The 22080-nt window shown below is 37.5% G+C and overlaps 1 protein-coding gene and 1 long non-coding RNA gene across 3 annotated transcripts in view; one reads left to right on the plus strand and one right to left on the minus strand.

Moving 5' to 3' along the window:
* Positions 1-4724: 4724 nt before the first annotated feature.
* LOC134340269 (uncharacterized) overlaps positions 4725-22080 on the plus strand; it is a 59429-nt gene continuing 42073 nt past the window's right edge. Inside the window, exons 1-2 of the long non-coding RNA XR_010016499.1 lie at positions 4725-4858; positions 6463-6555. This is a non-coding gene — a long non-coding RNA (uncharacterized LOC134340269). The remainder of the gene's footprint in view (positions 4859-6462; positions 6556-22080) is intronic.
* On the minus strand, positions 7342-14768 carry LOC134340646 (homeobox protein DLX-6-like). 2 transcript variants are annotated; one of them, XM_063038097.1, is made up of 3 exons: positions 14250-14768; positions 13211-13404; positions 7342-9567 (listed from the first exon to the last, which is right to left on the minus strand). In XM_063038097.1, exons 1-3 carry the CDS (start codon positions 14548-14550, stop codon positions 9316-9318), a joined length of 747 nt encoding a protein of 248 aa, XP_062894167.1. In that variant the 5' UTR covers positions 14551-14768; the 3' UTR covers positions 7342-9315. The 2 variants fall into 2 exon arrangements, with proteins under 2 accessions (XP_062894167.1, XP_062894168.1); XM_063038098.1 differs by lacking the exon at positions 13211-13404 and having other exon boundaries at positions 9359-9567.

Genomic DNA, 22080 nt, shown 5'->3' on the forward strand with positions numbered 1-22080 from the left:
TGTAACTTATGATCTGTTTTGTAATAAAATCTTTTAAATGTTTGGTTGATGATATCCTTGAGAATAATGATAATAAAACTCATCATTCCATAACCTGTTTACTTGCCTTATTTTGGAAAATGAAGTAATAAGGCCACAAAATGATTGGCAAAACATTTAGCAAAACTTAAACTGACTTGAATTTGAATACTTACATTACCACCTCATTAAGTCTTAAAAGTCACCATAAATAATTGAATATTAATACTTTAACACTAATTAGATTTTATTCGAAGTGCCATTTTTGGAGATGTTTATCTCTATCCAGTTAGAGTAAATGTACCATTTAAAGGGTATGGTGACCCAAAGTTACACCTGCATTGCACTGACCACTTGAGGCAATCTAACTATTTTAAAAAAGTAAAGAATGATTCACTAATTTAAATTCTGGACCATTTCCTTGATCATACGTAGTTAAAACAGCGAGTGCCGAAAATATAACAAAGACTTATAACTAAATGAAAACTATCGGAGTTCCGCAAAACGGCAGCAGATGGATAGTAAATAGTTAAAAGTACACACATCTCCTGCTAATAAAGGCAGTTTGGTTTGAGGGCTGCGTGCAAAAGCTCTGTAGGCGACAGCGAGGCAGACATTCTGGAGACACTGAGTTGTGTGGAGCAGGATTTTATTAGGCACGACTGCCAGAAAAAAACTGCTTCATCGCCTGGGGTTAATATCGTGCTAGAACTCACATACCAGCAAGTGCATCAAAGCTGCTGCAATTGCCAGGCTGACTGCAACAGGAGCTGCCGGATTTAACCCCATTTTTCCCGAACTCAGTCTCCAAATATCATCCCGATTCACATTTACAAGGCAGGGGACCTGTACATCGCTTGACAGAAGTGGGCTGGAGTGGTGGCGGGACAAGAGTGCAGAGGAATAGATTGTAACTTGATCCAAATGACAAAATTTGTTGAGCTCTCCCGCCCCTGCCCTGTTACATCTAATGCACCAGGCGAATGTTTAGGATAGAAATCCATTTCAACCATTTTCATTTTCCTCAGGTAATAATTTAAGTGTAGAGATTCAAATAATTAATTCAGAATCGATTCAACAGTAATTACACTTCGGCTTAATTGTGATACTTCATTGTTCAGGCTCACATAAAAATATACGGAAACATAATTCATAACCAGAACAATGAATGTAACCGCTGTAATTAACAAACATTACATATATTAAAACGTAAAGAAACGCCCTGCGCAAGCTTTCACCGTTGTATTTACACCCTCTCATCTGTGTATAAACAAATCCGCGGGTGGTCCATTTTACAAGCTTTCTGGATACAGTATATATTTGTACTGGTTTGCACATCTCTGCATATAGTTGCATGGTGACGCTTCCTTCCTCAGATTTTGAGTACGCATACGAGCGCGGCGTCCTACCAACATATTGCAGTATAAATCCTCACTTTTTACCTAACAGGGACGCTTGTGAGTCAGTTTTGTTTCTCTACTCGTGTACATCGTGGTGCTAGCAGAAAAATAAGTCTGACTAATAGGCACGCTACATTATAAAATACTATAAGTGTTAATTAAAATGATACAATGGAATTCTAACGGCAATCTCTTCCATGCAGTTGAAAGGAATTTATATATCTATAGCAAAGGAGTCGCTGCAGTTTTGAATCATGAGAACGGAACCATACTAAAGCCCACAAAGAACGAGAGGCCAAGAACTTTTCGAATTGCGGTGCTCTGCGGGATGCCTCCCAGATATACAAAGCGAGAATGCGGTCAGCTTCTTGTAATGATATTTTAATAAGTCCAATGATTCCAATTAGTATCAAAAGTATAATTTAAACTATATGTGCACCTCAATGAGTAGTTTTAGTTACATGGATCGTGACACCTGTATAAAAACCATTTGGCGTGAAGAGCTCCCGAATATATACGTCTAAATAATAAATTATATTGCCAGTTAACAAGCAAGACTTGCGGGTGCAAAGAAACTTTTAAATATAAATTTAGAAGGGACAGTTAAAACCCACTTATCATTTATCCGCCATCATGATTAAGCATGCAGACATGATGTTTTATTAACATTACACGCTATTATGTTGTTCCACTATCGAAGCAACTACACTGTAGACTTAATGATGGCTGATTTACAAATAACGTTCCCATTAACGTTCCGCTTGATATAGACTGCATGTGTCGGAATGGTTATAATAAATGACTATATTGTTACAACCGTATTCTATCAATATCTAATGGACGACTTTTACTAACATGCATGGATGTACTCAGTTCTATGTATGGCGGATTGGATGTGGTAAACAGGTGAATGATGCATTGTGGCTGGTTGGTAATACAGTTATTTAACTTGTTTTAACCATGAATAGAAGTGTTATCTTCGGAAGATTGCAATGTTAGCAAATGTTCAATTTTGAGTCAGATACATTATCGTTGCCGCGGCAATAGTCGTACAATAGCCTTCCAACAATCGGACCGCGAGACATATTTTCACGAAAGGAGAACGTGAAAGTGTAAATAATTTCTGAGCTTTTTGTTGTGAGAAATCAGCAGAACAAAGGAATCAGAAGCCTCTGATTACAAACCCCTGTGCTTCCTCCAAAAAGTACATAGCCTAAAATTAATCTAAAAGACCGGTATAGCGGCTAAAATGCGCAGAGCTTGGCATTCTTTCTCACTTACAGGCGACTGTATGAGTTACGTTTTAAGAAAAGCGGTGACACTGAGCAGGTGTATATATCTACCAAATCACGATAATGCTCTTGTTTTATTAATTCAGTTCAATATCTCGAAAACAGCCGTTGTTGCCGCTATTACTATGTTTGCCAGTTTACCAGACTTGGCAACAAAATTCGCACCTAAATTTTTGAAGTACAATGAAGGGGTTACATTTCTGTATTTAAATCTCATCTTATTTTATCGGTACAGGTGAACTAATTATCACAAGCTGCGTGCTCTTATCAGGTATTTCCCGGTGAAATTGTTTACTTTTTGTACACTTTTACTTTCTAGTTTTCAATTGAAAGGATTTGTAAGGAATGAACAATACCGAGTCCAGAATTACGAGCAGTTAAAAGATACGTTGACTTTAGAATATATTAAAAATACACTGGACCCAATTATACACCCTGACGGGTATGTAAATATACAGTACTTGATAGTGCGTTGAAGTTTAACATAATTATACACGGTGTTTAATCGTTGGAACCAATAGCGATGAGCACAAAATATTTTTTTAAACATCGAGGCCAGCTTTCTGAATGCTCGAATATATTACGTAACGCAGGTAGAGGGAGCAGTGGACTGCAATCTTTTAAGATGGCAGAGATAATGCTGTTTTTTTTAACTGAATACTCTTCGCAATACAAAGAACAGCTCGTTAAGACTTATGTTAAAACCATGTTTTTAAAACAGCCCACCCATTAAGAGCAAGAAAGTGAAAGGGTTGTGCGGGGTAGGGGGAGGTGGCGAAGTGCGAGAGGTGAAGGTGATGGTAGGGGGTGGGGGTTAGTTGGTGGTGAGGTAGGGGTTAATTAGAAATTGGTTAAAGCTCCAATTTCATTGTTCATGAGCTTTTATGTCTTCAGGTGCTGCGTATAATATACATAAAATGAACGTTCGTACCACGGGATCTGAAATGGAACGACCAGTGTATCGAATTTCGGTGTATATGATAAACACGAAATACATGGCATATCACAGCGCTGAAATCATGACATGCCATTTACAATGTTGGAATTATCCTCAACACAATCTCTGAAGTGTAATTCATTGCAGACTGATAGACGTGTTGCATTCAACTATATCCATTAAACAAGGATAGATCTTCCCATCCTTCGGTATCGTGTCTTAAAGAAAACAAAACGTGCACCATCTTCTACACTATGGCACGGAATTGAGCAAAGCAGCCCGCTACAGCCCATGCAGGATTGAAACGAATGCTCTTCCAGCAATTCTTAGTCGATGAAACCGACGATTGTAAGATTACTGTCGCTTGATTCAAACCGAAACCATTCCCGAAACCCGGGGATGCGGATTATAATTTTATTTACAATGTTTAAAGACCCTGACCGTTAGACATCAAAGCGAACAGCAGAATTTCATTTTCATTTTAGAAGCCCAAGCTGATTTTACAAACAGTTTTTAACGATCACAATGGAAAGTATTTCAAGTATGTCTAAGGCAAGTTCCCTCACCTCACCTTTAAAGGGCCACTTTCCCAACCTCTCACCGTCTATACAGAATAATAAACGCGGAAATAAAACACAATTGATCTCGACTGCTCGATCTGGACATGAGGCATCCTTTCCGAGATTTACTGGAGAATGTGTCCCAGAGGCTCATAATCATAATAAAATAATCCGAACTGTAATTATATCAGTGCGATTTGTATTCATCAAACAGCCCCAAGTTCGTCAAAGAGAAGAGTAAATAATGAATTCAGTTCTCTGGAGTTCCTAAACCTTTCCAGTAATTATGCTGTTTGGAAGACTATACGTAGGCTGTCCAGATTGGACTGCTATTATTATAATCTCAAGCTTTAAAATTACCTATAATTTGCAAAGATGAGCAATTTCTCTATTCAACACATTTTATCCCATCTCTCGATGAGTAAACATGGCCAGTAATAAAGGCTAATTGAGCTGAGAATATAAAGAGGACGCTGATAGCAGAATTAATTCACACTTGGAGCTTTAACCAGAGCTAGCTGCACCGCTGTTGTTAGCTCCATTCCCCACACTTTTACTGAATGTATTTCAATGGGTGGGGGGGGGGGGCTGCTAAATTGTCATTCTGCCCAGGCTTCAAAATAATTTCCGTGTAAATACCAACCATAGCAGGTAAGCCAAACCCTTCGCTTATCCTTCTCGTATGCTCTGAAACTGATACTTTCTCGGCTAGAGTTAAGAGATATAATTATCCTATGTATTCAGTGCATTGGTTAATGAGAGGGAGAGAAGCGGGGATGTCCAGCAGTATTGCAAATCAACATGTTAAGTTTTGGTTTGTGAGTAAAATGTGTGTTCTGCTCACCCCTGTGGTAGTATGTGGTATGTTTTTTTTTTGCCTCGAAGGCATTCTTAACGTTTGGCAACCTGATTCGACGTGTGATCTTCGTTAATTCCACAATTTTTCTGCACCGATGGTTGATCCGTTAGGGCGCGCATAAGATAGTTTTCTGAAATCTACGGACAGGAGTACCGACTAATTGTTCAAATCTCATATCTGTAGTCCGCTGGGGTCAATGTTGGTGGTGGTGGTGAAGGGGTGGGGGTGGGCGATGAGCTAAAAAGCTACCTTGCTTACATCAGTCAATGCATGTTTTTAAAGTCTAAAACCAGTTATGATTTGCCGGTGTCTTCTGTTCCCCAAATACCACTAAAGGTGTACCCGACGTACATAAGCATTACTCGTCCCCTCTTATCAGACACATTTGTTGATATATTATTTGCTGATTATTCAAGTGCATGAAAATTACTTACAGGCCCAATGCTGTAGAGGCAGAGACTGAACTGAACTCAATAGGCAGGTCATTTGAAAATATGCTAACGTTTAAGAGGGGAACTTTTAAGGACAAAGTATTTTGAGATCAGATGTGTCTAACAGAGGGTATTTCGGGTGGTATTTTAAATACATTGGCGTAAAGAGATCTAGCTTTAAAATAAAACTTGTTCGAAACTAGACAGGGATGGTTAAGTAATGATTTTCTCTTGGGATCACCGCTTGCTTTCTATCAACAATCATTTCAGATCTATTTTTCCTTTGTGATGAGAGGGTGAGAAGGAAATGGGGAAGGGTTGAGGCGTAGGGCTAAAGAAGAGGCGTCTTGTATTTTTCCTCAAAAAGTTATGGAATGTGAGGAGTTAACATTTATGTGCAGCATTCAGCCGTTTCCTCGACACTGGCGTGTCCGTGGGTACAGTAGCTGCCTATTACCAGGAAACAGACAAATGTATATTCCGTTTAGTAATACATATAAAATGTTACTGCCGCAGCATAAATACCTTTTGTAATGCAGATTTCTTGGTTTGCTTTCTATATCGATCCAAAGCATGTTTCTTTCCCTTTTATCAGTATTTTGTTGATTACAATATACACCTGCAAGTAATTTAGGTAATAACAACTCAAATCTGTGCAACAAAACTGCAGCCGGAGCATCTGCCTGATTTCGCGTTTTTTTTCCACTCGGAATTGTTACATATTAAGCAGTGCATTTAGGCGACCGAAAATTGCTGGTAATTATCTTGATGGAAAGCGCTTTATTCAGGGAGCTACAGTCAAAATTGCTCTAATTACAGCCCCTTTCACACAAGCATAAAAAAATCTTAAAATAGCAGAGAAGTGGGCTTTGCACACGGTTTCCAGTGCAGATGTTACGGGGGGAGGCTTGACATGGGAGCTTTTATGCATTAAAATCTGTAAATACCACTATCTTGTCTTGTAGACTGACTTTGACAAAAAATTGGGAGAGCTAACCGAGGATTTCAATACGTGTTGTAGTTTGCGAGGCATGACAAGTAGAGATCAGAGACACGTGGTAAGTAACACGTTTCTTAATTGGGAATGTTCGACACAGGTGTATCTGTCAGACCTTTGAACAAGGAATATAGATTTATTCGCTTTCAGGTTTTTTCTAAAAAAAAGTCGACCATATTCTTCCGTGCCTAAAGGCTTAAAGGCTGTTAGTTCCGAATCACAATCAGTATATATTACTACTTAATCAATCACTTTTGGCATGGCGGATTTATGTTTACTTGGCTAACTATAAGCTTACTGCGGCAGATTCTTTGTATTCATTAATATTCAGTAAAGAAACTCTTAAAAATGATGGCATATGTTTAGTGGTATGTGAAGGTGGGGGTAGTTATCAAATCTGCTATTTCCCATTTTTGAATAGTTTGTATAGACAAAGAGTACACTCATTAACACGGACCTTCAAACATCAAAATTCACACGGAATGCTGGACAAAATAACTTGCGATTTAGATATCAACAGGGAAATATTGAACTTGGACTGAAAAGCATAGAGAAATATCAATAAGAAATTGAATCAAGTATACTCTTTGGGTCTTTATGCTGTGATACTGTTCGCCGGTGACAAAATCGATTGGCCACAGTGGGTAGGGTAAAGCACATCAGCCGGAAGTTTTAACAGACGACACGCATTGAACATTGGAAAGACAGGTTATTACCTGCAGTAATTCTACGTGTGACAAGTACTAACTTCCATTTTTTTTCTCAATTACATTTTAGGGTCTTAAGATGGCATGCGTTACTTTAACGATAATTCTTGAATAGAAATCGTACATGTTAAGCTTTCCCCAGCGCCCATCCCTATCTCACACACGCCGCGAAAGAAAACGTTTCTTTGGATTTTTATTTAGTAAGCCGCATCAGCTTCAAGTAATGTCGTCATCTTTTGTTTCATCAAAAAATAGAGATGCAACAATCAAGACAAATTCGCCATCCTACACTTGATCTAAGTGAACTAATGTTCCCGCAACATCAGTGTAACGCCAGGGCAAAGGCGCGTGGGCCCTCGGTTACCATAATCCAAACGATAGCTGCATTTTAAAAGTCCAATGCCTTTTTAATCAGAAAGACAAATTACAACATTTCCAGAAATGCACCAATTCTTCTCGGCAAATTAATATGTAGTCATGCAAAAATAAAATCACCTTTCCTCCACTTTTTAACGTGACCGCAGACATTTTATATAATTTTAAAAATCTAGTAAGCTTCACGTCTATGTTTGACCTCGAGGAAACGTAAGTAAGAAATGGTGTAGGGATGTAGACTGAATGAAATAGTTTGATCAATTACATGCAATCATCTTGCTTTTCCTTTACACATAATTACAGTTAAGTCCACAGTAAGTCGGCATTGCTTTTTTCAAAATAATGCGAACACGCTCCGGTTTCTATTATCCTGAGAAACATACTATTAAATCGAGTAGCCATGTTTATCCGAATCGGGTGTATATAGGATGCTTTGAATGCGTATCACTGATTTACTTAGAATAATGACATAATACATATGCACTATTTACAATTATTTTAATATATACACACACATACTGTGTTCTACCGTTTTGTTCTCCAAGACATCTTTTGCCTCCTTATTGCTTGGATGAGCTAAACATATCCCTTTTATTTCGATACATAGGCTGTATTTCAAATGAGAGTCACGTCCAGTTGTTTCATCGCCTATAACACATCACATTTCGTTATTAATTATATAGTTTATCATGAGGGCATGGGGTGGTGGGGGGGGTGCGAGAGGAACAGGACTGGTGGTCAGGTGGGCAGAACTTCTTTGCAATAATTAGATTAATTTGACTCAAAGACACTAGTCTTTAGTTATTTTAAACACCCCAGTCTTGATTTCAATGATTTAAGATCAAACATGGATTATAATGGATGGAACTATGGGAAGTAATGGTTGCAAATTTCTTGTGTTGGTTGAGCTGTTGGATGAGACTAAGCTTTCTTCTATCTAATAGGATAGATATGAAAGTGCCGACAATTATTTTAATGTTGAAAACATTGGAAATTTTCTATATTTCCATTAGCATCTGTAAACACAGTTAATATTTTATCCCCAGAATTTTAAATCAAGGATCAAAGCCCCAAACTTTGGTCTCTCTTAAAGCTATTTTCCCAGAATCTAGTATTTCCAATTATTTTTAACTATATACATCTTGACAACTGTTTGTGTTTAAATTTATCATATTCACTTTTTCATATTTATTATATTCAAAGAACCCCTGAAAATTCTAGTGTGATACATTTCAACTAAATATTGTCTAGAAAACCATAATACTTCAAACGTTATGATAATTAAATAAAACAAAGTTGATATGGTCTTTATCTTAAACAGAGAGTGGGCCCTGTCTGTGAACAATTTGAAATGCAGCCTTTGCATTTTATCCAACTAAGAAGGATCTGCATCTTGAAGATGTGTGTTTTTAAACAACATTAAAATCGAGATTAATAGAAGAGCTATAAAATCAGTTCATTGTTTTTTTTTGCAATTCTCAATGTAGATTATAGATTATTCAAACTTCTCCAATAGAGTATCAGACATTATACAAAGACTGCATTGCACTCATTAGAGAAGTTTGACTCTATATACCCATTGCATTTCTACAACAAACCTGTTTAGGTATGACTGAAAGCATATAGCCATTGCTATCTAAAAATCAGTCATTCTTTCTGGTACGTAACTACCACAAATCATGTAACCTTTTTAGTCTAATTGATAGAAAGTCTGCGGGATATATTGTACTCCTGGTCAGTCACATCATCTGGGGTCTTGGCATGGTGTCCTGGTGGGCTGGTGGGTACCATGACCCAAAACTGTTAATGTAGCTGTTTGGAGGCATAGTGGCACCCTTGTTTGCCATGGCAACGTCCCAGACTGGTGGGATATTAGGTGAACATGGAGACAAAGCAGCAGAGGTGGGCAGATGGTCACCTTCTTGCACACTGGAGCCATGTTTCATCAGTTTCTTGTACTTGGAGCGCTTGTTCTGAAACCAGATTTTCACCTAAAATAAAATAGGAACACAGGCATTATATTTACTTCACTCATTAAATTCAAGCTGAAATTCAGCCCACATAATCCAAAATTGTATAGAGAATGAACTTTTTAAGGGATTATTCATGATTCTAAATTCATAAATGATCTAATTAAAACCACCCCAATATGTTAATGTATTTGTTATAAAGACATCCACATTTAATGTATATGGAAGCCCAATCTAGAAGAGGGTTTTAATACAAATTTTAATTATTTTCCAATAGTCTTGTCAAACCACTGATGCTTGAAAATTCAGACTGATCTATAAAGTAGCCCATCAGTAAATAATTACAGCAATCACATTTTGAACTTTCATGAGGAAAATGAAACAGTGTGTAAAGGAATTAAAAACTTAAATTTTGATATGGACATATACAAGGAAAGAACACACAACAATGATAGCTTTAATTTGGGTCCAGATTCTCCAGTCTGCATGACAAGCTGATTCCATGGGAAAACAATGAGGAGTTTGATACAAATTAACATACACTCATTAGTAGAAGCAAAGAAAACTTTCACTATAGCCTGCAGACTTAGTGATCTTAATCAAACTATAGTTTTGTTTTAAGACACAAATATATAGTTTCATATAAGTTCTATTTGGTATAGAAGTTACAATTTTTATAGGACAATTTGGGCTCCAAATCAATAAGGTTTAGTATGAAATTAGTTGTCTTTTTAACCAAAGAGACATATGATACAAGGGGGAACATAGTAACTAGACATATTGTGCAATCAAAAGTGAAAATTTCCCTTTCTCTTTTGTAATGAAGACTTCCTCAATTTTATTTTGAGGCATATTTAAACTCACCTCCTATGTTTTAGATTGAAATTCAAGGTTAATGATTGTGCTATTTACTCCAGAACCCTCACCTCCCAGAGTGATTTTTTAAAAAGTCAGTTAAGTGCTTCACTTATTTAATTATCAGAATTTTAATCAGTATATACCAGCAATGCCATTTTAGATTATCTTTGCTCTGTGTTAAAGGGCAATGGTGGTAAATAGCTTATTTGTCCCCTGTAAGAACAGGCAAATAGCTTATTTGTCCCCTGGAAGATCAGGCATGAACTTGCAAAGCAGTTTAGTTTTTGAAATGCATCACTAATTTGTATTTTAAGTATATTTGCATAACGTGTGTTATATATTTTAAGCATGCTAATCAACTTCAACATTTCTTGATGGCTAAGTAGTAAATACTTGTGGTTTGCACCCAGTGTCAATCTCATTGTGCATATGGCCACACAACATCCGCAATATATTTCAGCATAATCAGTTAAAGCTCCAACAGTTACTGAGATTTGAAAGATTATAATGCCGTTTATTAGCATTTGTACATCTTAACTATTGTTTCCAATAAAGTTTTCTGTAGACGATTTGAAGACTCCGAAATTACAGTATTTCGGACAAACGTGTCCTTATTTATTTAATTCTATGGTCACTTTAATTGGGGTTAATATGCACATTTTAATTAAACAAAGTGTTATGGCATTGCATTGCGATTAATTTTAAACGTATATATTAAATTATGTTTTGAAATCGGACTTTTAAGAATTTCGAACTTTCTTCGTAGAGATTCCCATTTTTAGAAACAGAACCCCGGGATCTTTTTTTGAGTAGCATGTATTCAGGATGATTATTAACATTCACGGGAACTTGAAATCCTTGTGTGATCAACTTAATTTTAATGCGCGAATTTTAGTGAATCCTTATCAATTGAAAACACGTGGAATGCCCGAAAAAGTAGAAGGTAGAAACGAAGAAGATCGCGCTGCCTGAGAGTGCAGCAAGTTATACCTACAATTTTCTAAGAATACCCAAGTACTTTATACGACCTTAGAACAATTCAGTAACATGAAAATTGATAAATGCATAAAATCTTGGAGATTTGCCCAAAATATTTGTTACTTGATTAACATAATTGAGAGCTTGCGGTACGTATAACGTGCATGACGATAATGAATTGGCTTACCATGCGACGACGAAAAATGTTTTCTTCCGTGTGCTCCGACTACCTGTGACCTTCACGCGCATTTCCTTCATGCACTGCACTGCCAGTTTTGAAATACACTAGATTCCGGTTTATTGGGCCATCGATTAAGCGGGACAGCCGCTTATTTCGGAAAACTTAAAGAACAAAAACTTAAGAAAATAGCCGGGATTTCCTTCATTTATTTGGGGCTCTATGCCGCTTAATTGGGGCAAGAGACTGTTGCCGAACAGTTTCTTACTAGCGTCAGTCGCGTGCGCTTGCGTGGCTGTGAGGCAACACCGTGCTTTGAGCGAACAGTTTTTAAAATAGCGTCAGTTGCGTGTTTCTGTTCAAAAAGCAGCGAATTTTGTCACTGATAGTTGGCGAGAAATAAGCAGTAAGACAACTCAGAACTGTTTTGCTCACTGCAGTTTCAAGCATTCAGGCTTGAAGATGCCAGAAACGGTCGGGAGTGAAAATGAAACTATTTCACTACTTTAACAAGTTAAACTACGAAGAATTTGAAGATATTAACAATCATCTTGAATGTTACAATGAAAATGAAGATTTAGAGGATGTAATCGTTGAAAGCATTGTATGAAGGCAGTCCATTATCTGCACTAGGTATTTGTGCTGATTTTGTTCATGTACAGTCAAAAGAACGCGACACGCACGAATTCCTCGGTCGATAAGTATTAGGAACTAGCACAGTTTTCTAATACTGCAGTAGTAGTAGATAGTATTTTAATTTGTTCTTTATTTCATTTAAATACATAATATGTTACTCAGTTTGTCTTTTTAATACCTTTTTACTATTTCCATGACATTTCGGCTAATTGGGGCAGCCGCTTAATTGAGCCAAATGTACTGGCCCCAATATGCCCCAATTAATCGGAATCCACTGGATTTGCGAGTCTATTATTTATTACTAGCCACCACTTTTAATTTATTATATGTAGCAATTAAAAATGCGGATACTGAAAGAAAATGCCAAGCTAATATGCCCCTACTTGGGAAATGAAAAGGTATTGTTATATTCTCGTCGTCGTGTTTCGTGCACCATGACTGCACTCTCTACTCGTGTTTTAAACAGTTAACTTATGAGAAAAAGTAACCGATCTATCTGGCCCTTTACTTTCTGTACTTTAACTGATTAATAGTGACAGATCAAATAAAAAGATAAAGAAACTGAAGAAAGTAGCGTCACAATAAATATACTATAATTGGCTCTGCCATTTTATTGGGCAGTGGTAGGTTGCTTTGGTATAACCACATTCAACTTCCACTTTTAAAAGACACACCGAGATTGAAAATTCAGTTTGCATTCCAGTTGAGTGTAAAATTTCGGCTTTAAATTGAGATCACACACGAATACCAAGGGTCCCACGCCTATTGCTGTAAATTCGAAGTCATTGTTAATAGTTATGCAAATTCAATGCATTTTTTTTAAACTAAAGTGCCAAATTCAACTGCACCAAGGTGTTGAAGTTTAAGAATAAAAACTAACCTAGGTAAATCTGAATACGTTTTCAAGCGCGCGTGTGCGTGTGCGCTTTCCTACAAGAACAAAGAGATTGCATTTTCTTTAAGAGGACCCTCATACTTTCAAGAGGGGTGAATTTGTTCTGGCCGGCACCCTACCTGTGTCTGGGTGAGTCCCAGAGAGGCTGCCAATTCTGCTCTCTCTGGCAATGCCAAATACTGCGTCTGCTGGAAGCGATGATTCAGAGCCTGCAGTTGTAAGCTCGAATAAATCGTCCTCGGTTTTCGGATCTTTTTCCCTTTCCCGTTCAATCGGATTTCTCCATTTTCGATTACAGTCGACTTCTCGTGTTCTTGGAGGGAAATTGGAAACACTGAACCTTAGGTACATTACATCTTTGAATCACGACCACCTCTCTTTTACTTCCCCTGTCCCAACAGGTTGAATCAGACTACCTTGAAATGGTGATTCCCCGAATACAAAAGCTAGCGCAGCAATGCGGATTATTATAGGGAGAAAAATACGCTTAACTCTGTTAGATCAGAACAGGATCAGAATCAGGTTTAATATCACTGGCATATGTCGTGAAATTTGTTGTTTTGCGGCAGCAGTGCATTGCAATACATAATAAAAAAATATAGATTACAATAAGAAACATATATAATTAAATTAAGTAGTGCAAAAAGAGAGCAAAACACAGGACGCGCTGCAGGAGCTCGATTGTATGACTGTACTCCGATATGGTTTACTTCAGAAATATGCACAAAAGGGTCAAATTTCAAGATTCTTCACGCCAGTAACATTTTGCTCGAGAGCATTGCAGCAATTCACCGCAATCGGTCAGAATTTAATTTACCAATTTTCCCCAACAAAAGTGGACCTCTCGCCAAACAATAGACTATTTCGCCGTAGCGTCAGTCAATTGCTGAGACCTTTGGCAGGAGACAGAACTGTGAACGAACAAACTGCTGATTTTTTTTTCTCTCAGCATTAAATTTGCTTAATTGCGCGTGTCTATTTAAAGAACGCAATTAAAGCCTTTTTTAATGAATATACAAATAATGTCATCATAGAGGCCTCTCAAAATCCGGCATCGCGATTCTGAAAAGTGGGCTGACTCAATAATAGAATAGCAATGGAAGCACGGTATAATCCGATGTATGCTACAAGGGGAACCGGCGTCTGAACGGGTCTTACCTGTGTCTTCTAACCTGGTGTGACCCAAAGTGCTGCTGTTCTGGTATGGCATGTACGGATTAGCTGCATGATTGCTAACTGGACTTGGGTACGGGTAACCCAGCGATCTGCCATACGAAGAGGCGCCTGAGTAAGAACCATCGTGCTGAGAATGTCCGCTCGAGTGCAAGCCGTGCACTGGATAGTGTCCATGGGACATGCCAGGGGATGACTGCTGAGCTGGATGTCCAAACTCCAGAAAGGCCGACTTGGATGAGTCTGGTGCTAACAGACCGTCAGCCATCGCGGTCATAGTCATCATTAACGAGGAAGTGCACAGGACTGACTAGGAATTACCAGCCTGCAGGAAATTGACATGGAATTGACGCGCAACATGAAACTGACACAGAGGCTGATCGCCAACCAAATCCAAACGTCTTCTCCTCAATTTTCCAAGTAGAGGTGATTTCCCCACTTGTACGCTGCGTGAAAAAAAGAGGGTTAAGTTGAGAGAATTCCCCGTGAAATTCAGGAAAACTTCTGGATTTGCATGGCTGCTTCATGCATATGGATCTGATATGCAAACGTATCCAATTGGCTGTCTCCTGTCTTGTGATTGGACAAAGGGCGTATTACATCACTAGCCCGGCGGCGATCCTAATTAACTTTAATTAGAATCAGTTAATGAAAGCTACATTTCCATCAGCGAACAACCCATCCGAAATAATCAGCAGACAATTTCATAAACACGTTCTAACATGCTATGAAACTGTTTTATGCGTACAACGATGGCTTGCCCCGAAAAGCCGGTAAACAAATATTAAGTGAATATAAGAAATGTAGCAATCATCCGAACGCAGCTTTGCAACCGCAAATTAACGTCCTCCCCCCCCCTGAAAAAAAGAAACGGATCATAAATGATTAAAATACGTATTCGGGAGGAATACTGAGTGGCCGCTTTAAGGAACCCTCGTGTGCTTAAAATGCCATCCTGACTCGATCTACAACACTCGGGGAACAAAAGTTCACTCAGCACTGTTTATGGTGGAATGTACTGCATGCGTTATTTAAGGCAATATTTAGAAAAAGACGCTTTAAATTATATATCGTTCAGCTAGAGTTGTATCTGTCTCACTATATTGTTTAAACCAGGTGTGGATTCCATGCAATTTATATAAAAAAAACTAACAGGCGCAAAAAAAACCTTCGTATTTTTAAAGTGTGATTCGGGACATTTACCTTCTACTTTATCCCTTAATTATACCTGGTCTCTTCCGCTATCTGCTAATCAATGCGGCGATTTAAATGACATTCTCATGTGATACCCACTTCAACTATAAACGTCTTTAGTCCTGTCACAAACGGCGAGTTGTCTGGCGCTGTCACTGCTATCTTTCGAGTTTGGTGTGGCTCGGTGCATCAGGTATTTGTCACATTAGGGAAAATGCCTGCATTGATCATTTTACTGACCGTTAGCTGAGTATTGAATGGATCATTTCCAGGAATTGTTAAAGTCAGCGTCATTTACTAATTTCTGCGTTTTTCTCTGTATTTTCATACCGCGTTGGGCGTGTCATTAAGTTACTGAATGTTTGTGTATGTATTAAGAAGAAAGGCTACTGAACAAAAAATGTTCAATCTGATTATAACTGGCTGATAATATTGCCAAGGTGACGGGGGCGGGGATTGTACACAAATGAAAATGATATTTGCACAAAGGATGAACGAAATGTCAATGTGTTGTTTGAAAACATAAAATACATTTTATTTTATATACACGCGTCAGTGAGAGATGATGGATAGGGTATGGTTGTGACAGCAGTGGATGACGGCTAGGAATGAATGAAGGAGCTACCTAGCCTCCGTACACCTAAATAGGGGGTTCAAAGGTGTTGGGAAACATGTGGAGAGCCTGAGATTTTCTTTGTTTTGCTCTGCATATTAACCTTGGAGTGGAACACGCGAGAAAGAAATCCGATCCGATCCTTTCTCTTGACAGTTATAATATAAAATGCTCGAACGATCTTTACCATTCATAAACAATACAAAAAGGCGGCAATTGCATTTATTTTTCACTTTTTTAAAAAAAAACATTGCTTAAATTGCCAGTCTGAACACACCGAGGCATCGAGTGATACTCAAGTTCTGAAAAAAGAATTACATAATGCTAAATCAAGTTGCAGCCTGACGCAGATTCAGGGTCTACTCTTTATAACTTGCCGCCTGTGAAAGCTAGCATTGCCGAGCAGAATATTGAATTCCTATTTTCCTTGCTTGGGGTAGAATAAAACAGCCGAAAGGTGATTAAAAAGGCTTGCAGCCAACCTCTCTTTTTCATTTTGCTTTCTATTGCCCTGTGTTTTGTTCATCTCATACGTAGATTCAAGCTATTTAGAATGTAACACAAACACAGCCTTCTTTTGATTAACATTGGCAGATATTTTCTGGAATCTCAAAATGCATTAAATGCGGAACGAGCGCATGCCCAGCAAGGACAGGTGAACAAGCTCGAGTTTTAACGTGCAAACCGAAGCCACTTATTTTTTTACTCCTGTTCTCATATATCTCAACTTTGTCGAGATTTTCAACGCTGTTTTCAAATTGGTTTGTAAAATAAAAGAACGCTGCGGGATGTAGTCAGTATTTAACAATTTTTGCCTTCCAGCGGTCCGTAATTATTCCTGAGCTGAGCAGTATGAATAACCCAGTCTTTGTGAGGAGCTCGTTCCGTTTCGTACGTTTGTTTTCCCCTACTGGGAAGATGATTTGCAGCCTTCCAAATGCAACTGACGGCCATTCAAAGCCCGGGAAAAGAAAGGGGTTTCATCCAGATAAGATAGGAGTGAGCTATTAAATAGTTAATTATACAACAGGTGCAGCTAGTTTACGAACATTGAGGATAATTTTTGCTATTTTGTTTCCTTACAATTTTTATCCAAAATATAAAGCGCTCAGCTCGAAGCGAATTGAAATCTGAAATGTTGCTCATCTCACATCTAAAGCCTAATGACTGGGAGTGCACGCTTAAATCAAAGCAAATGATTATTAACATAAAAAGTAGCGTTAAAAACAGAATAAGCAAGATAAAATTCAGGATTTTTGTATTGATGCGGTGTGCTAACCAAAATATAGCAATTAATGTATATTCAGAAGCGACGCCAGCTTCCTGTTTACATAAGTGTATTCTGTTGACCATCCTCTGTTTTGCACTTAAACCTTGTCCCGCTTGCTCAGAATAAAAAAAACACTCTCTTTGGATCCTTACTATGTTATATAAGCCACGTGTCACCTTTTTAATAGTTTTTGCAAAGGTTTTGCACGAATCTAGGTTAAATGTTAACAAGCACTTTGCAGATATTACTACCCCATGCTTCATTCTGCATTCATCTCTGATGGTGTGTGCATTTAGTCTGTGTTTACAGATATTTAAACTAGGGATGCATATTTTTAATGTTGGTGTACAGTGGACGGAGCTGTTTGAGATTTTCGTCGTTTAGAAACATTAAACTAAATATCATCTGTAAATAAAGTTGTTATCTCCTGTGTAATGTTAATAATGCTCCTCTAATCTGAGTAAACACACACAAATGTCTCCAATTTCCCCCAAAGTTCGTAAGCTATATTCACATAATGCGTGGCATGTGGAAATGTGATATCCACCCTGTTCATATCCGTCTCTCATCCATATATTTCGCTTTGTACTGGGTGCCGCTGCTTGTTTTTCATCTTTAGTAACTATCCACTGAGTCTTGTATCGTGAATTGATATCGATCGCAATGTCTGTATCTCCCCTTGTGTCCTGATGTTGTTTGTGGTATGCGATGCAGAACAATGTCACTCTAACCAATAACCGCTGCTATCACCGCTGTAAACAAATCACCCGAAGGTTGTGAAAGTTAAGGCCTGAAAGTTTGGTGAATCTGCAGGTATTGGAATTCCGGATAAACATTTAACATTGGTAAAGTTTGATTCAAACTCTTAATTTATTTTCCATTTTTGGCCAGAAATCTTTTACAAACTAAGTTGAACTACTTGGATTGCAAATCACCTCCATGGGCAATCCCACTGCGTCGCAAATGACTTAAATTTCATTCTTTAGAACCTTACTCCAAACTGAACACTTCCTCTTGTTGAATAAACTTTAAGTGACTATTCGGGCAGAACAGTTATCATGTTCTTTGCATTGAGATAAATGGATTAAATCAGCCAACAAAGTATTGACGCTTTATACGCTAAATTTGGTAGAGTCCAACACCCTAAACGAAGCGATAAATACGAAAATTAAACACTTTCCATAAGTGTTTACTTAAAATATTGTATAACTGTATAATTGAGAACTAAGGGTTATATTGATTCAAAATATTTAACACATTAAGAATACAATTTTGCAAACTCCATATTGATGTAGCAATATGCCTCAATTTTCAACTATTTAGAAATGACAGCTCTTCGGCTACATCATTCTACTTCGTCTCAGCTTCAGAGATTTAGGGGTAAAATATCATTTTTTTAGCGAACGTTTTCTTGACAGTAATTGAATAATCCGAAATTATTGATACATGTTCAATTTTACAATCAGCATGTGAACATGCACTTTTTGGTAAAATAGCGTACAACCTACAGAAGAAGTATAGAAATCAATTGACGACGAACAATTTGTAAGATCCAAAAAATAAGGTGAATTATTTTGTTAAGAATGAGGCGATAAAAAAAGAGTTTGTGAATCGATTGGAAGATAAGTGGTGGAGGCAGATACACTAGTGAAGTTTAAGAGACTACTAGACAGGTATATGGAGGAATTTAAGGTGGGGGCTTATATGGGAGGCAGGGTTTGAGGGTCGGCACAACATTGTGGGCCGAAGGGCCTGTACTGTGCTGTACTGTTCTATGTTCTATGTTCTATAAAGTTGGAGGTGAGAGGGCGTGGTCGATAAGATAAATGAACCCATAAAACAGTGATAGGCAAGAAAGGTTCAGATATTCTTCATGAAAAATCTTATGCGCCAAACAAACCTAAAAAGTTTTTTTTTAATTAATGAATTTGTTTTAAACAGTCCTTATAAATCCGTTCGCATGAATATAAGCGATGTTAATCGCAAGTTATTTGCATGTCCTCACTTGGTGATGTATTTAAATGCATTATGGACAGTCGCTCACCAAATTCACTTTTTCAGTTTAATATTAAACTCAGTGTTTTTAGAGTGAAATTTTAATTGTTACTCCATGCAGATTAGTTTTTTTACCAAGTTTTCAAGACGCACCAATTTAATTTTAACTCATCTTTAAGTTATGATCCGCAGGAACATTCAATCATATTCAGTAACAACTTAGAATAACTTCATTAAAATGTAAGATGTGCATAGATATACCAGAATTTCGCTTCAATATTCTTCCCCTCCCACCAAACATTAGTGTAGGTATTCAAATTTAGCAAGTCCACACTGAAGTCATAAAGCAAAGTAAGGCGGAATTGGTTCATTACTGGAATTTAAAGCATCATATTTTTCTTGAGTTATTTTTATGATTTTTTAAAGACTTTCCTAGATTCACAAAACATCCATTTAACAACCTGGATTAGTAAATCGTGCAGTGCAGGACGTAAATCATTTGGTGACAATTCAAAGTGGTTGTCATAACACGGAGAAGAACCGAGAAAAGGAAAGGTACCCTCTTTTAAAAGCTATAATTATGGATATAGGAAGAACAAAGGCGAGCCCTGAAGCAATGCATTGGAGGCTGAGGCTTCAGTGTGGAGTAATAGAAGGAGAGGAGCTCTAATAACTAGACACGGGAACGTCAGAGCAGACATCCAGGCGTCTGAAAACCCCCACTGCACGGTTTAGAAACGAATTAATACGTTTTAAAAACAAGACCAACTACCATGGTGTAAGATAGGAATAAATAATAAATGCCCTATTTAGATCCACTAGACTAGAGGAACTAGACTATTTGATTAGGTAGAGAGGTTCCCTTAATTCACAAAACCAGATACTGCTCTTTAATCAAGATAAATATGGTTTATATTGCCGGAGTCAAGTTAAAGTGGATAACCTTGGCTTAAGGAAAATTACGGAGTTTAACTGTGATGACACGATGAAATACAAAGCAGCGACTTGTTCTAACTATGAGCCGTTCTTCCTTCTTTGGCTTATTCTATTTACTGGGTTAACCTGGCGGATTGCATTGAACTCTAAACTAAGTAACCAAAGCGCACTGATTTTTCGTGTCCGTCACTTAGATAAATGCGCACATTCCCGGTGAATCATCATGTCAATTTCCTTAACTTTGATGCTGTTTATATAATTTTCTGTAAAAAGGAATTTTACTCAAATAAATATTCGTTTAAACTTCTGTTACTCATACTGCAAGCTACATTGCCATTCGCATCAGATAATCTAACGTGTTTCGTGCATTGATAAAAGTTTATTAATATGCTGCATTTTAAGGCAGATTTAACCTGTTAAGTGTAAACCGGAATTATTCTTTGGTTGCTGCTGCTTTCCAAACACATGCCCTTTGCATTAACAAATATGATGAAATAACAACTATTTTAAAAGGTCCGGTGGTCCTGTTCTTCAATGAATACACAATGATATCAAGATAATTTTATGTGAAATGCACGCACTACACTGTGAACCATTGGAACGGAGCGAGAGAAGTAGCAGTTCTACGTCAGTAAAAATCTGCGATTGGAAACATTGTGGAAATTCCCTCAACATAGCTGAAAATTGAAATCAGAATTTAATAAATTGAATGTATTTTTTCGACTCATTAAGTAAATGAGAAAAAAAATAGTTCTCATAAATGTTAAACGGGCCAATTATTGTCAACCTTCTACTGGTGTCGTTTTTTTTTGGGCACTGAATTTTTAATAATGGTTTTTGGAATGCAGGGTAGAATATCACCTAGTATAACCCTTCTTAAATAAATATTGTATTGTAGGTTTTTTAAGCGGGTGGGGGAGGATGGGTAGACACTCACGTTATTCGCTAATAATGCTATGGCTCCGATACTTCAGATTTCGCCAGTGTTACTCAGCACTAATTATCATTTTCTGATGGCATAGAAATGACTATAATCGTGACCTGATTGGCTTGAACTATTTATCAGCAATAAGCAAAGTGCAGCTGTGTTTCGCAGCGATTAAGACATTTGAAAGGCTCTTTATATTCAATGCCATCATCGGTCCCCATCGTGTAAGGTAGCTTTGGTGTTGCATTGGTTCGTAACTCGTTCAGAAATACCTGTTCAAAGTCTACAGCTAGAGTTTCGCTGTACCACCACACGATACCTATATTCAGGAAAACTCAAACAGCAGATAAACTGTTTACCATATTGCACCGTGCTGCTGTGACACATCGAATTTTAAAATCTTAATTTGTATTTTTAATAACACCAAACACGAGCCGTAAACCAAAGACCACAAGCTTAGCAGATCATATTATTATTTAATGTTTAATTTTCTACTTCAAATAATGGAGTGTTCACAATGGGTTTGTTAACCTTAACGTATTATTAACATTAATGTATTGTTCACGTCCTAATCAGCACTTTTGATCTGTAGTTTACAAATAACAGCCCATAAGCAAACATATAATCAAAACTGAGTTTGAATTCGTGCAAAAGAATCCAAATACGACACAAACGTCCTCTTCTAAATGCGCGCGTACTGGAGCTATTTGCAAATAAAAACATTTTTTTTTGCTTTTAGGTTTGGAAAGTCTAGTGTTGTTTCTATTACATTTGTGGTACTGGATAGTGGCCAACTATCACATAACCACTGGATGTGCTTAATCTTGCAGGTTTTGGAAAGCATTTGTGGAGAGTGACAACTAGAAGGGTACTAATCCTG

This window comes from Mobula hypostoma, chromosome X1 (genome assembly GCF_963921235.1).
Source record: "Mobula hypostoma chromosome X1, sMobHyp1.1, whole genome shotgun sequence".
Lineage (NCBI taxonomy): Eukaryota > Metazoa > Chordata > Chondrichthyes > Myliobatiformes > Myliobatidae > Mobula > Mobula hypostoma.

Coding starts and splice junctions, on each gene's coding strand:
- LOC134340646 (XM_063038097.1), bottom strand. CDS start 14,550: ATGATGACTATGACCGCGATGGCTGACGGTCTGTTAGCACCAGACTCA. Junction 13,405..14,249: donor CACCAGGTTAGAAGACACAG/GTAAGACCCGTT, acceptor TTTCCCTCCAAG/AACACGAGAAGTCGACTGTA. Junction 9,568..13,210: donor TGGGACTCACCCAGACACAG/GTAGGGTGCCGG, acceptor ATTTTATTTTAG/GTGAAAATCTGGTTTCAGAA.